At 33.0% G+C, this 14,898-nt stretch overlaps 1 protein-coding gene across 3 annotated transcripts; it reads left to right on the plus strand.

Annotated features, from left to right (window-relative positions):
* The first annotated feature begins 10,356 nt into the window (after positions 1 to 10,356).
* Positions 10,357 to 14,898, plus strand: LOC112029572 (uncharacterized membrane protein At3g27390). 3 transcript variants are annotated; one of them, XM_024062260.2, is made up of 10 exons: positions 10,359 to 10,579; positions 11,364 to 11,472; positions 11,626 to 11,818; positions 12,459 to 12,595; positions 12,679 to 12,967; positions 13,099 to 13,205; positions 13,455 to 13,620; positions 13,697 to 13,892; positions 13,973 to 14,213; positions 14,395 to 14,898. In XM_024062260.2, the coding sequence occupies exons 1-10, from the start codon at positions 10,486 to 10,488 to the stop codon at positions 14,618 to 14,620; spliced, it is 1,758 nt and encodes a 585-aa protein (XP_023918028.1). In that variant the 5' UTR covers positions 10,359 to 10,485; the 3' UTR covers positions 14,621 to 14,898. The 3 variants fall into 3 exon arrangements, with proteins under 3 accessions (XP_065633949.1, XP_023918028.1, XP_023918029.1); XM_024062261.2 differs by having other exon boundaries at positions 12,679 to 12,844; XM_065777877.1 differs by lacking the exon at positions 14,395 to 14,898 and having other exon boundaries at positions 10,357 to 10,579; positions 13,697 to 13,881; positions 13,973 to 14,074.

A 14,898-nucleotide genomic window follows, 5' to 3' on the forward strand; every position in this document is an offset into this window, starting at 1 on the left:
CCCCCCCCCCCCCCCAAAAAAAAAAAAAAAAAAAAAGCGTTTCTTTAAATTGTCATCAAAATTGAGAAAATCTAGATATGGGTGGAATAGTCAACCAAATTTAGGCGAGGGAGTGTCATTTCATAAAATTTCAATAGAGGTTGGTATTTCATCTATCACTTTATTGTGAAAGATCATATTGGCCAGTTTTACCGTAAGTGTACATTAACCTTTTTCTTCACCAAGTTATATATTCATTTGATGGGTTTTAATTTAGGGGTGGCAAATGGGCGGGTTTGGGTGGGTTTGGGGTGGGCATAATTGGGTTGGGTATATAAAACCCATTTACCCATTTACAACCCATTTAACTAATTCCTTATAACCCAAATCCAACCCAACCCAATTATTATGGGTAAACCCCAACCCACCCAATTACTCAATTATCAAAATTACCAAAATGCCACTAAAGTGAAAATGGCCAAAGTACTATAAAATCTTCAAAAATGACCAAAATGCCCCCAAAACCTGAAAATTACCAAAATACCTCCAAAACCCAAAAAAATGACCCCAATACCTCCGAAACCCAAAAAATGACCAAAATACCCCCAAAACCCAAAAAATAACCAAAATACCCGTGAAAGCCAAAAATTACCAAAATACCTCATAGAACATAAAAAATGACCAAAATATCCCCAAAACCTTAAAATTACCAAAATACCCTCCAAAACCTAAAAAATGACCAAAATACCCTCGAAACCTAAAAATTACAAAAATAATCTCAAAACCTACAAAATGACCAAAATACTCCTGAAACCTAAAAATTACCAAAATACCCTCAAAACCCACAAAATTACCAAAATATCCCCAAAACTAAAAAATGACGAAAATACCCCCGAAATCTAAAAATTACCAAAATATCCCTGGAACCCAAAAAATGACCAAAATACCCCTGAAACCTAAAAAAGATCAAAATACCCCCCAAAACCCATAAAATGACCAAAATACCCCTGAAACCCAAAAAATGACCAAAATACCTCCAAAACCTAAAAATGACCAAAATACCCCATAAACCCAACAAATGTTCAAAAAATGTTCAAAATACCTCTAAAACCTAAAAAATTACTAAAATACCTCTGAAACCTAAAAAATGGCCAAAATAACCTCAAAGCCTAAAAATTGACCAAAATAACCACGAAGTCTAAAAATTGACCAAAATAACCTAGAAACCTAAAAATGACCAAAATAGCCCCTAAACCTAAAAATGACCAAAATACCCCCTAAACCCAAAAAATGTCCAAAATACCTCCAAAACCTAAAAAATTACTAAAATACCTCTGAAACCTAGAAAATGGCCAAAATAACCTCGAAGCCTAAAAATTGACCAAAATAATCTTGAAAACTAAAAATGACCAAAATACTCCCAAAACTTAAAAAATGGCCAAAATAACCACGAAGTCTAAAAATTGACCAAAATAACCTAGAAACCTAAAAATGACCAAAATAGCCCCTAAACCTAAAAATGACCAAAATAGCCTCTAAACCTAAAAAATAATCGATATACCTTCGAAACCTAAAAATTAACTGAAATACCCCCTGAAACCTAAAAAATGACCAAAATACTCCTAAAACCTAAATACAATCAAAATAACCCCTAAACCTTAAAATGACTAAAATATCCTCAAAACCTAAAAAATGACCAAAATTCCCCGAAACCTATAAAATGACAAAAAAAGCCCCTTAAATCTGTAAGTCGATAAAAATACACCCTAAACCTAAAAAATTATCAAAATCCTCCGTAAAACTAAAAAATGAGCAAAATACTCCCTAAACATAAAAAATGACCAAAATACCCATAAACCTAAAAAATGACTAAGATACCCCAAACCCCTATTTTGGTAATTTTAGAGGCTTCGAGTGTATTTTGTTCATCTTATAGGATTAGTTGTATGTTGGTCATTTTAGATATTTTGAGGGGTATTTTGGTCGTTTTATAGGTTTAGAGTTATTTTGGTCGTTTTAGACGTTTCAGGGTATTTTTGAAAATTTTAGAGGTTTCACGTTGTTTGTGGCTATTTTAGCGGTTTTGGGTTTATTTGGGTCATTTCAAAGGTTTAGGGGTATTTTCGTCACTTTAGAGGTTTGAGGGTATTTTGGTCATTTTTTAGGTTTAAGGGGTATTTTGGTCACTTTTTAGGTTTAGGGGGTATTTTGGTCATTTTTAGGTTTCGGGGTTATTTTTGTCAATTTTTAGACTTCGGGGTTATTTTGGTCATTTGTTGGTTCCAGGGTTATTTTGGTCATTTTTAGGTTTCTAGGTTATTTTGATCAATTTTTAGGCTTCGGGGTTATTTTGGCTAATTTTTAGGTTTCGAGGGTATTTTAATCATTTCTAAGGTTTCGAGGGTATTTTGGTCATTTTTTAGGTTTTAGGGTTATTTTTTAGGCTTCAGGGTTATTTTGGCCATTTTTTAGATTTCAGAGGTATTTTGGTAATTTTTAGGTTTCTGGGGTATTTTGGTCATTTTTTGGATTTCAGGGGCATTTTGGTCATTTTTAGGTTTCGACAGTATTTTGGTAATTTTTTGGGTTTTAGGGGTATTTTGGTCATTTTTAGGTTTTGAGGGTATTTTGGTCATTTTTAGGTTTCGAGGGTATTTTGGTCATTTTTAGGTTTCGGGGGTATTTTGGTCATTTTTTTGGGTTTTAGGGGTATTTTGGTCATTTTTTGGGTTTCAGGAGTATTTTGGTCATTTTTAGGTTTTGGGGTATTTTGGTCTTTTTTTGAGTTTCGGGGGTATTTTGGTCATTTTTAGGTTTTGGGGGTATTTTGGTTATTTTTGGGTTTCGAGGGTATTTTGGTTATTTTTAGGTTTCGAGAGTATTTTGGTCATTTTTGGATTTTGGGGGTATTTTGGTCATTTTTTGGATTTCGGGGGTATTTTGGTCATTTTTTTGGTTTTAGGGGTATTTTGGTCAATTTTAGGTTTCGGGGGTATTTTGGTCTTTTTCTTGGGTTTCGGAGGTATTTTGGTCATTTTTTAGATTTCAGTGGTATTTTGGTCATTTTTTGGGTTTTAGGGGTATTTTGGTCATTTTTTGGGTTTAGGTGTTATTTTGGTCATTTTTTAGGTTGAGGGGGTATTTTTGGTAATTTTAGTAGTTTTGGGGTTGGGTAATTGGGTACCCAATTAAAACCCAATAAACATTAGTGTTAATTGGGTTTAATTGGGTTAATACCCATTTAACCCAACTAATAATTGGGTGGGTTTGGGTCTATTTTAAGTGGGTGGGTTTGGGTGGGCAAATGAGTTTGGGTTGATTTTGCCACCCCTAGTTTTAAACCTATGACCTTACCCTCTATCTTGCTTTTTTCAAAGGAAGCAAGTTCCCCTTGAACTATAACTCATAGGCATTTTATTAGATTTTTTTTTTTTTTTAATGATGTGAAACCATACCAAGGTAAGATCCTTTGGACCCATTCATAGGGGAGTAAAGCCTAGATACATGACCCCACACATCAAAACTATATATCATGTAATTTAGAGGAACTCTTGGTGTGAATAGTAATGGTGTGCGTTGAAGGACTGTTAAGGGGGGTTTTCCAATCCAATTTGACAAGGTCAGGTTAAGAAGGAAAAAAAAAGCCCAACCCAACTCATGTGAGTCAAGTTGGACCCAAAGATTAATCAATTTCTTTTTTTATGAAAAGAACCAATGAAAATTCTAAAAATAATGCTATCTTGAGGGTTCGTTTGGGACCTGCTAATTTTGTTAAAATTGAAAATTTTTTATTGAAAGTACTATAAATAAATGTAAAAATTAGCTGAAATAATACAGTGAGACTCATGAATAGTACCAAAAAGTGCAGTGAAACTCATAAATAATAGCAAAAATAAGCTGAATAATAAAAAAAATTAACAAAAATAATCTTTGTCAAATGGACAATAGGTGTTGGCATTGCTACAATAAGAACTACAAGAAGACAATAATAAAGAAAACAGAAAAGGACTACAAGGACCTTATCGGTGAGAAGGCTATATTTAGGGGGACCCAAACATAAAATTAACTGATCTAATCCTACTTTCAATACACATGAAAGTGTCTACACGTAAAACCACTGAATAAAATAAGAAATTAACTTGTTCAACCAAAATTACGCTAGACAAAACTAAGGGGATACCATGCCAACAACCCAAATTCATTCCTTATAATATAAACTCCTAAACTAATTACCTCAATTAAATTCATGTCTTGAATATAATAAAAATCCAAGTTAAGCTCGTGTTCAACCCCAATGTATATGTGTTAAATATGCTAGTATGGATGCAGAATATGCTAGTATGGATGCAGAAAAGAGAAGTATAAAATAGGAACACAAGAACACGAAAGTTATGTGGTTCAGCCTTACAACCTATGTTCATAGGAAAAAACCCTTAAGAGCTACATCTTTATTATATAAGAGTGTAGCACAAAAACATGTGTTACAATGAACCTTAACATAGATATATATAGCCGACTAAATCTAGACTAATAAACTTTCAGTACAAATAAGAAACTTGGCTTGCACACAAATTAAAATTAGACTTAGACCTATGCTAATGGGCTAATATATCTCTAACACCCCCCTCTCAAACTCAAGATGGAAGATTGATGAAACCTTGAGATTTGATAAGGTTAAAAAGATCCCTTGAATGAAGTTTCGCTCTGTGATAGTGGTTTGAGGAAAGCAATAGTCTTGCAGTATTGATGCGAGGTCTAATGGTGGCATAACTATACCAGAGAGTTTTTACGGCAACAAGTGGGGAGTCATTAAAAAACTTAAATTAAACAAATTTAAAAAAAATTTTAAAAAAAAAACACCCAAATACATGAAATTTTACAATTTCTTTATATGAGTTTTCATATTTTGAAATCTTCACATGATAGTTTATTATCAATTTCCATTATCTATTGTCAATGTAGATATGACCATTTTATTTTGTTAAGTTTGTATAACATTTTTATTTTTATGATGTTGTCATTATTTATTTGTTATTGTTTTTTATAAATTATTGGCCTCATATTAATTATTGGCCCACATAACCACACTCATCCATACATAAATAATACATTTAACAATCACTAACTTTACTATTTTTTTTTTTTTCTTGAATCACTAGTTTTATAACAAAAAGTTATTATAACGTAATAACAATATACATATGTAACAAATCCTCTGTATTTCTTGGTTATTAAATTAAATAAAGTTATAGTATATTTTTACTATACATGTATACATTCACACACTTCACAATTCACACAAATAATATTATATCAAAAAATAAAAAAATAATGCACACAATTAGTAACAAACACACACACTCTCTAATATATATATATATATATATAAATTTATAATAAAGAGAGACATTCAGAACTCACAAACACTCACATTTTACTCTTAGAACCGGAAATACCTAGAAAGTTAGATAGAGAGTAGAGATGAGATGAGATTCATGAAAGAAAGGGAGAGTGATTTGTGTTGTTAATTAGCTTTGGGAAGAGCTGATCTATGTTATTTGATTTTGGGCTAAATTGATTTGTGATCAGGGTGTGCAAGATTTAAACCAAGTTGTGCAAAATTATTTTTAAGAGTAATTAAATTAATAAAAAAAATATTATATATATATATATATATTTTCAAGTCAGGGGGTTCGTTTGAACCTCCTAAATTACAAATATATAAATTTATAATAAAGAGAGACATTCAGAACTCACAAACACTCACATTTTACTCTTAGAACCGGAAATACCTAGAAAGTTAGATAGAGAGTAGAGATGAGATGAGATTCATGAAAGAAAGGGAGAGTGATTTGTGTTGTTAATTAGCTTTGGGAAGAGCTGATCTATGTTATTTGATTTTGGGCTAAATTGATTTGTGATCAGGGTGTGCAAGATTTAAACCAAGTTGTGCAAAATTATTTTTAAGAGTAATTAAATTAATAAAAAAAATATTATATATATATATATATATTTTCAAGTCAGGGGGTTCGTTTGAACCTCCTAAATTACAAGTGCAGCCGCCTCAACAAGGAAGACAAAGATTGCTCTTAAACACACAGTAAAGATAGAAAACCATAGCCACAAGAAGGTGGCTCTAATACCATATTAAATATTAGCATTGATACACCATGTTGAATATGTTAGTATAGATGCGGAAGCATAAAGTATAGAATACAATAACACATGAAAGTTACGTGGTCTAGCCTAACAACCTACGTCCACAAAGGAAACCCTAAAGAGGTATATCAATAATATATTAAAATGTAGTTCAAATCTTATGTTACAATGAACTATAACATATGTATATACCGTAGGCTAAACCCTAAACTAGAAGGATTGAGCTAACATGCTAGTATGGGCTTGGGCCATTTACCTTGGGCTAACATATTCCTAACAATATGGATTCCTTATACAAAAAGCCCATATACAATACAAAATTTCATTTTATAGCACCAAGAATTCTACGAGCTACTAGTAACCATTAAAAGCAAGGTAAGTATAAGGCCAACTAGCTAATTTGATGCCTATAAATTTTAGCAGAGTAGAACAAAATAATATTTTATGTACCAACTTAAGCTCAAAATTGGACCATGAGTAGATAACTTAGTACGTGCATTTATACCATGGTTTTAAAAATTGACTGAAGAAGAACTGAACACCAACTCAATTTGATAAAAACCCCTAATACTGATCAAAACCAAGTAAAACCGAAAACCAAAACCAAAACCAGTTTTTGATCTTACCGGTTTTTAAAACCATGATATATAAACATATTGAGTTTAAATCGTAAAACCATACCTACAAGTCTTGTGACTGTGACCGTTCAAGTTCTCCAAAGATAGGAAGTGGGAAGTTATGCAGGAAAAAATGGGCTTCTGCCCTTTTTGGGCAAATTATATAGGGAAATGCCCTCCTTCCCAAACTAAATAGGAAAATAACCCTCTTTTAAAACTCAATTTTTGATAAATCGAGTTTAAAAAAAAATTCTGAAGCCCTATAGTGGCGTTTTAAGGAGCTTATTGTAATGTTTTTTAACTCAACTTCAAAGAAATCGAGTTATAGGTAAAAAACGCCACTATAAGTCGATTTCATTGTCTATAACTCGATTTCATTGAAGTCGAGTTAAAAAACGTCATTATAGGTCCTTAAAACGTTCCTATAAGCTCCTTAAAACACCACTATAGGGCCTAACTCGATTTATCAAAAATCGAGTTTTAAAAGAAGGACATTTCTTTATTTAGTTTGGAAGGGAGGCATTTCCCTATATAATTTGCCCAAAAAGGGCAGAAGCCCATTTTGTCCAGTTTTGCGCAATAAGCACCAATTCCAGCATTAATTAATACAACACATGATGAGAAGAGGAATCAGGAATCGAGAGAGAGTTAGGTTACGTTACATGATAACTGTTTAATAAAAATAAAGTAAAAACACTAATTGATCGGTCAATTATTACTTAAATCTCCCAAACAAACCCCAGACGAGCACGTTGTGTTTGATTTCTAGGTTGTGTGGTGCCTGGTGTTCCTTGAAAATAAACTTTACCCGTACAATTTTTTTTTTTTTTTAAAGACTTATATTGACCTTAGAATCCTGCTACATAAAGAACTTTTCTTTGTTTGGATTTCAAAATGTCTCCCCCAAAAAATAGAAGATAAAAAGGGTCAAATCGAAATCACTAAATCAAAAATCAAATAGAAAACAAATTTACTTATAAAAAAAATAGAAAACAAATTTAGTGTTAACTAATTGGTAAGCACGAACTTTCACAAATTTTTTAAAAAATAAATTAAAAAAATACCAAAGTCAGGGCAGAGAATTGGCTAAAATTAAACAACCAAAAACATAAAACAAAGTCCCATAAAAAAATAAAAAATAAAAACAAAAAACAAAGAAGAGACCCAAGGATAGATCAATTTCAACTGTTCACCCGCTTCAAATGTTTACCCTTATTTAAATATTTATCACCCAGAGGTGAGTGATTCTCTTTTTTCTTTTCCTTTTTCATAAGAGGAATGAAAGCCATTATTTGTTAGTGATTTAGAAGTAGTGTTATGCTTTCTTATGAAATTAAATCTCAAAAGATTGATGAAATATAGAGTAATGCTACAGATACAAACTATTTTAAAATATTTTTACAGACTATTGATGTGTCCAATTTCTTATTGCTTTTTATATAGACCTATCATTAACATCACTTTTTCATTTATCTATAATCATGCTTTCTTATGGAATTAGATCTCAAAATATTAATAAGATATAGAGTAATGTTACAGGTACAAACTATTTTATAACATTTTTACAAATTATTGATGTGTCCAACTTTTTATTAGTTTTCATATAAGTCCACCATTAACATCACTTTTTCATTCATTTATAATCACTCACCACATCAGAAATTTGTAAAAAAAATTGTATATCTAGCATTACTTATGAGATATATATTGCATTCACTTTGTTATATGTTTTTTTTTTCCCTTCAATTTTGTCAAAGGAGATCCCTTCAATATTGCATTCGATTTGGAATTGAGAAATGGCTTGTTGTTCTCAATTCCATCCCACAAAACCTTGATTGAGTGAAGTACTGTAATGGGAAGACTCTTGGTCCATTAATTCCCTTGGAAAGTATAAAAAAGTACCGTATAAAAGAGGTGAAGATGTAGGGGGTGTTTAGTAGAGTAGTTTGAAAATTGTTGTTTGTAGTTTTTTGAAATACGTGTGGGTGAAAAAGTGTGTTGAAATGCGTGAAATGCTGTTTAAAAACTAAAAAATGTTGTTTGAAAATACAAACCAAACGGGCCCGTAATCTTCAGAGTAAATTTTTATAACTTATAACTTTCTTCGTTAATCCAATATCTTGATTTGCCCTAATGGGCTGGGCCTCCTAATAGCCTTAAAAATAAATAAAAAATAAAAAAAGTTTCAGGAAAAATGGCATATATAACTTGTGTTTTTATTTTATATATATTTGAAAATATAATTTATAAGTAAATAAAACAATTTAAAAATCAATGTGAGTGAACCTTTTTTTAAGTCAATATTTTAGTAAAAATTAGAATTGTATTTTTATCAAATTATTTTTTAATTTTATCTCTATTTAAACATAGTAATGTAATGACATTTTTAAACAAAACCCAAAAAAAAAATTATAATTTTAAATAGAAAAAATTCCTTAAATAGTAATAATATAGATAAGGACTAATTTTTAGACACTTTTAGCATACAGTGGATAGTACTTCTTTTTTTTCGTATTTACGATGGAATCCACCCATCAAATTTATGATATTTTCCTCTAGTAAGAATCCCGAGGGCTGCATGTGTCTTTTGGCTCAACCGTCTTTGGGACAGTTTTCAGTGTTCGCGAACTACAACATCCATGTCCGCCACGTGTCAAACTGAGTGTCCGTGTCTTGCCACGTGACTCTGCTTTTTCTTTTTTTGGGTTATGGAAAAACTTAAACTGCTTGCTTTGTTTCTTTTACTTCTGCTTTTGTTTGTAGAATAGGATCATAGTCATAGGATGCCAAAGTAAAAAGAGAGAAAGCAATCACAACAAATTTCATTTGCAATTTTCTCGTACGTATGGAGGTTCCTGTTGGGATCTTGCGCAAGCTATGGAGTTTCCTCTCTTTTCTCCCCTTTTTCCTTTTGCTCCTCCTCCTTGGCCTCCTCAAAGGTACATATATATAAAACCTTTTGCTTTTTCTTAATCCTCTTTCACTGTTTCTTTTTGGTTGCTTTGGTGTGTAGCTTAATCTGTAACTAGTAGTTCTACGTGATTGCATGAACTTCGTTTCTTTAGTGTTTTATATTATGAACTGATGCAATAGAAGCATATATACCAGTATATATGTATGTCTGACTTTATATGTTGGTGTAGCCCTGTTTGGTATAAGCAAACAGAATCAATCACCACTTAATTAAGTAAATGTTCATCGGCAATTACACATATACATGAGTATTATTATAGAAAACATAAAACATATGAGCCAATTCGAAGACAAGGCTAGCTACAATAACATAATAAAATTGTTGAAAGAGAGAACTCATAGAATTAAAGTGATTTGGAGTTTAGAGGTCCACATCCACATAGAAGGCCTTAACAATTGCATCTTTAGGATTAAACTCTATATTACAATTAATCCATTGAACGTTATTTATTGTATATTACATCCTAGACTAACAATAGTTGAGCTACAAGTAAGATTAGGATTATTTTAATTGTATTCCAAATAAGATTAAGATTACTTTACTTGCATTCAAAGTAGGATTAGATACAATGAACATGGATAGTAGACTTGGACCTTGACTAGGATTGGGTCTTGAGGTTATGGAAAAACTTAAACTGCTTGCTTTGTTTCTTTTACTTCTGCTTTTGTTTGTAGAATAGGATCATAGTCATAGGATGCCAAAGTAAAAAGAGAGAAAGCAATCACAACAAATTTCATTTGCAATTTTCTCGTACGTATGGAGGTTCCTGTTGGGATCTTGCGCAAGCTATGGAGTTTCCTCTCTTTTCTCCCCTTTTTCCTTTTGCTCCTCCTCCTTGGCCTCCTCAAAGGTACATATATATAAAACCTTTTGCTTTTTCTTAATCCTCTTTCACTGTTTCTTTTTGGTTGCTTTGGTGTGTAGCTTAATCTGTAACTAGTAGTTCTACGTGATTGCATGAACTTCGTTTCTTTAGTGTTTTATATTATGAACTGATGCAATAGAAGCATATATACCAGTATATATGTGTTTCTGACTTTATATGTTGGTGTAGCCCTGTTTGGTATAAGCAAACAGAATCAATTACCACTTAATTAAGTAAATGTTCATCTGCAAATTACACATATACATGAGTATTATTATAGAAAACATAAAACATATGAGCCAATTCGAAGACAAGGCTAGCTATAATAACATAATAAAATTGTTGAAAGAGAGAACTCATAGAATTAAAGTGATTTGGAGTTTAGAGGTCCACATCCACATAAGAAGGCCTTAACAATTGCATCTTTAGGATTAAACTCTGTATTACAATTAATCCATTGAACGTTATTTATTGTATATTACATCCTAGACTAACAATAGTTGAGCTACAAGTAAGATTAGGATTATTTTAATTGTATTCCAAATAAGATTAAGATTACTTTACTTGCATTCAAAGTAGGATTAGATACAATGAACATGGATAGTAGACTTGGACCTTGACTAGGATTGGGTCTTGATTTCTTTAATAAATATAATTGATAGTTCATGGGCTAATAAATAATATGGTATGCATATTTTTATTTCACTTCAATGAAAAGTGAATGGAATTGTAGACTAATCTTTGTTAACAATTGATCCCCCTTTCGCAGCTGCGCTTGTTGGACCAGTAGTAGTGGGCATCATATTTATTGGAAACTCAGCAGTTATAATTGGCCTGTGGACTGCACATTTTGTGTGGACTTACTACTGTGTGGCAAAGTATGTTTTTCTTGCTTGGGAAGAAAAACCCATGTTTCTTTACTGAATTTGTACATATGTATATAGTTATTACGTTCCCATGTTCTTTTATGTTTTTAGTACTTTTATCCAATGTACTTCTGATTAGTTACCTATCTTGGCCTATAATTTCAGAACCAAGAAGCTTGGGCTGATTCTAAAGATTTTGGTGCTAGTTTCATTGCCAGTGCCTCTGGTCCTATGGCCAATCTTTGGAATTGTTGGAAGCCTTTTAGGGGGAGTAGGATATGGATTTTTTGCACCCCTTCTTGCTACTTTTGAGGCTGTTGGGGAGAATGTCACTGAGAAATTCTACCACTGTTTTGTTGTAAGTTTTTCTCTCTGGCTTTGACCTCTTTGGACTAGCTATTTAGTGAATCCTGAACAAGAAGTTGTTTTTGTATCAGAATTGTTATGAAATTGTTTTCACAATGTAAAGTGTTGAACCTCTAATTTGGTTGTTCCTGTTCATAATAAACCCTGTTTTAAGGAGGAGGGGGGGATATATTGGCAATTGTCATCCTTATTATAACTGTGATCATTTCTTTTGAAGACACATAGTGAGTCACCTTTCTCTATGATGCATTTGTAAATTACATAAATACAACTAATTGTGGTTTAATAGTATAGCTTTGTTTATTATATCAAAATTCTTACTAAGAGTATCCCAAATAAGAGACCTGATGAATTTTCTGACTTTACTCTAAGCCTCGATAAATGTTTTTAAGTATTATTTCTCAATTGCTGAACAGTTTTATGATTCATCATCTACATCTTGAAATCATGGTGTAGCTTCATCATATATGCCCCATTGTTAAAGAGCAACAATGCTCAATGTGTCTTGCATGAGTTTAATTGTGGCTTATTCATACCAAATAGTTGATATAAGTGAGGCTTTTCTAAATTGAGTTGACCTTAAAGTCTAAGCAATTGGTCTGGGCGCTTTCTTTCTTTTTTTTGGGCACTAGGATGGATGTTGGTCAACAATTAAAGGAGCCTGCATAGTAGTGCAGGATTTCATAGACTTCTGCTTCCACTCATACTTCTCCTACATGGATGAACTAATTGAGAAAGTACTTCCAGATGAAAAGCCTACGGACATAAAGTGAGAAATTTTCCTTTTGACCCTTTCCTGTATGGTGACGAAACATAAATTCTTTAAGACATAGTCCACTTTTCCCTTGCTAGATTATCAAAATTGCCAAGTTGTTTGCTAGCAAGCCTAATTGGCGTACCAGTGGATGTGCTTTTAATTACTGCAGTTGCTCTCTGGAAAAGCCCTTACATGCTACTCAGGGGCTGGAAGAGGCTACTAGAAGACTTGATTGGCAGAGAAGGGCCATTCTTAGAGACGGTATGTGTTCCATTTGCTGGTCTTGCTATCATCTTATGGCCCTTGGCTGTTGTGGGAGCCGTGATCGGTTCTATTATTTATAGCTTCTTTCTGGGACTCTACAGTGGAGTTATTGTCCATCAGGTGTGTTATAAGTTGCTATTCTCATCATGTCACTGAGTTTAGGTTATAATGCTGTAAGAAGTTTATATGTAGATATGTTCCTTTTGTGTTAGTTTGAAGATTTATCTGAAAAGTGATTTATAAAATTCTAGGAAGACTCGCTTCAAATGGGACTTGCCTACATTGTGTCTATAGTTTCACTGTTCGATGAATATGTAAATGATTTACTCTACTTGAGGGAGGGATCTCGCCTTCCCAGGTACACTTTGGAATGCCTTCTTTCATTCTTTACTGTTCCACACCCTCCCCCCCCCCCCCCCCACCCCCCCCCCCTTTTTTTTCCCTTCTAAGTAAAAAACAAGCATGTTTTAGGAACAGTTTAGTGAATGATTTTTGCTGAAGATAGAGGAGATGAGATAGGAATATTGGAAAATTTAAAATCCAGCTCATGAGAAAAAAGTCTTTACATGCATTGATTTTGATTCTGAGGCATCCTTGTGACAGCCAGGCCTAAATACCGCAAAAACATGAGCCCTAGTCCTGAGAGAGAATGGCTAGGTGACAATGGTGACAATGACTCAAAGAATGGAAGGGAGAATTCATACAATTCAAAACTTATATCAGAAAGATCCAGAACTTTGAAGTGGGGAATCCAACAATATAAATCAGTGCAGGTAAGGACTCGTGACTCATGAGGTACTTTTAATTATTAAAAACCTTGTGTAAATTCAATGTGTTTCAATGGGTCAGGTATGGGACTGGCTGTTTAAATCCTGTGAGGTAAATGGTCGGATTCTTCTCCGTGATGGTCTGATAACTCCCAAGGACATTGAGGAATGCATTCTGAAGGGTAATTGTAAGAAGTTGGGCATCAAGTTACCTGCTTGGTCTATATTACAGTGTCTGCTTGCATCAGCAAAGTCCAACTCATCTGGGTTGGTGATCTGTATGTCGCTCAAACATTTGTTTTTACTTTCACATAGCTAACCAGAGGTCTAATCATGATCATGTAATTGAACGTTCCAGCTGATGATGTGGAGTTGACGAGGATGAATGTACCAAGGGATAAAGTATTTGAGTGGTTCATTGGGCCCCTATTAATCATGAAAGAGCAAATAAAGAAACTCCAGTTAAATGAAAATGAAGATATGTGCCTAAGAGAGCTTGTTATGACATGCAAAAATGAAAAACCTGAGGAGTGGGATGACACTGAGTTTGCATCCAGTGACAAAGTCAGAAGAGCGCAATTGCAATCCATAATTAGAAGGTGCATTTATGAAAAGATTTTATCTGAAACAGTATAAGTCTTGGTGTCTGTTGCATAAAAAATAAACCCATCCAGGGTGCATGCAATGAACATTTTATGAAGTATCTACAGTTTACTCAGTAAACTTAAAGCTCTTTCATGTTATTAGTACATAAGCACTTTTTTTCTCTTCCTTTGGCAGACTACAGGGAATTGTAGCTTCAATGTCCCGGCTACCGACCTTCCGACGTCGCTTTAGGAATTTGGTGAAGGTGTTGTACATAGAAGCAATTCAGGAAGATGCTTCAGGAAATCATATGGGAGGAATCTTGAAAGCCAAATATGGCAACAAGAGCTGTAATCAAAGTGAAGACAAAAAAGAGATAGATGAAATTATAAACAAGGGAGACTATGGAAATCTAGTATGAATGAGCTGTAAATCTTTCATAGGATGTAGCAAAGGCTTGTGTTAACACTAGATTGGAGTTTGACAAAAACAAAAGAAAATTGCTTTGCTGAACCGAGAGACCTGCTGTACTCCATCTATCTTTGTCATAGTTTTATTCTAAGCTCCTTTTTTTGGAACTTTGTAGGCTATCTTTGTCATAGTTTTATCCTAAGCTCCTTTTTTATGGAACTTGCTAGGAAGAATTTTCTCTTTGGGAGTGAAACTTTGACAATGACATGGAAAACTGAATTGGGATTC

This window comes from Quercus suber, unplaced genomic scaffold (assembly GCF_002906115.3).
Source record: "Quercus suber isolate HL8 unplaced genomic scaffold, Cork oak 2.0 scaffold_166, whole genome shotgun sequence".
In the NCBI taxonomy this organism is placed as follows: Eukaryota; Viridiplantae; Streptophyta; class Magnoliopsida; order Fagales; family Fagaceae; genus Quercus; species Quercus suber.

Bases quoted from the DNA above. Each gene is read 5' to 3' on its own strand.
- LOC112029572 (XM_024062260.2), top strand. From the start codon at position 10,486: ATGGAGGTTCCTGTTGGGATCTTGCGCAAGCTATGGAGTTTCCTCTCT. The intron at 12,596-12,678 runs GTGAGAAATTTT...TTCCCTTGCTAG, and splicing joins GAAAAGCCTACGGACATAAA to ATTATCAAAATTGCCAAGTT. The intron at 14,214-14,394 runs GTGCATTTATGA...TTCCTTTGGCAG, and splicing joins TTGCAATCCATAATTAGAAG to ACTACAGGGAATTGTAGCTT.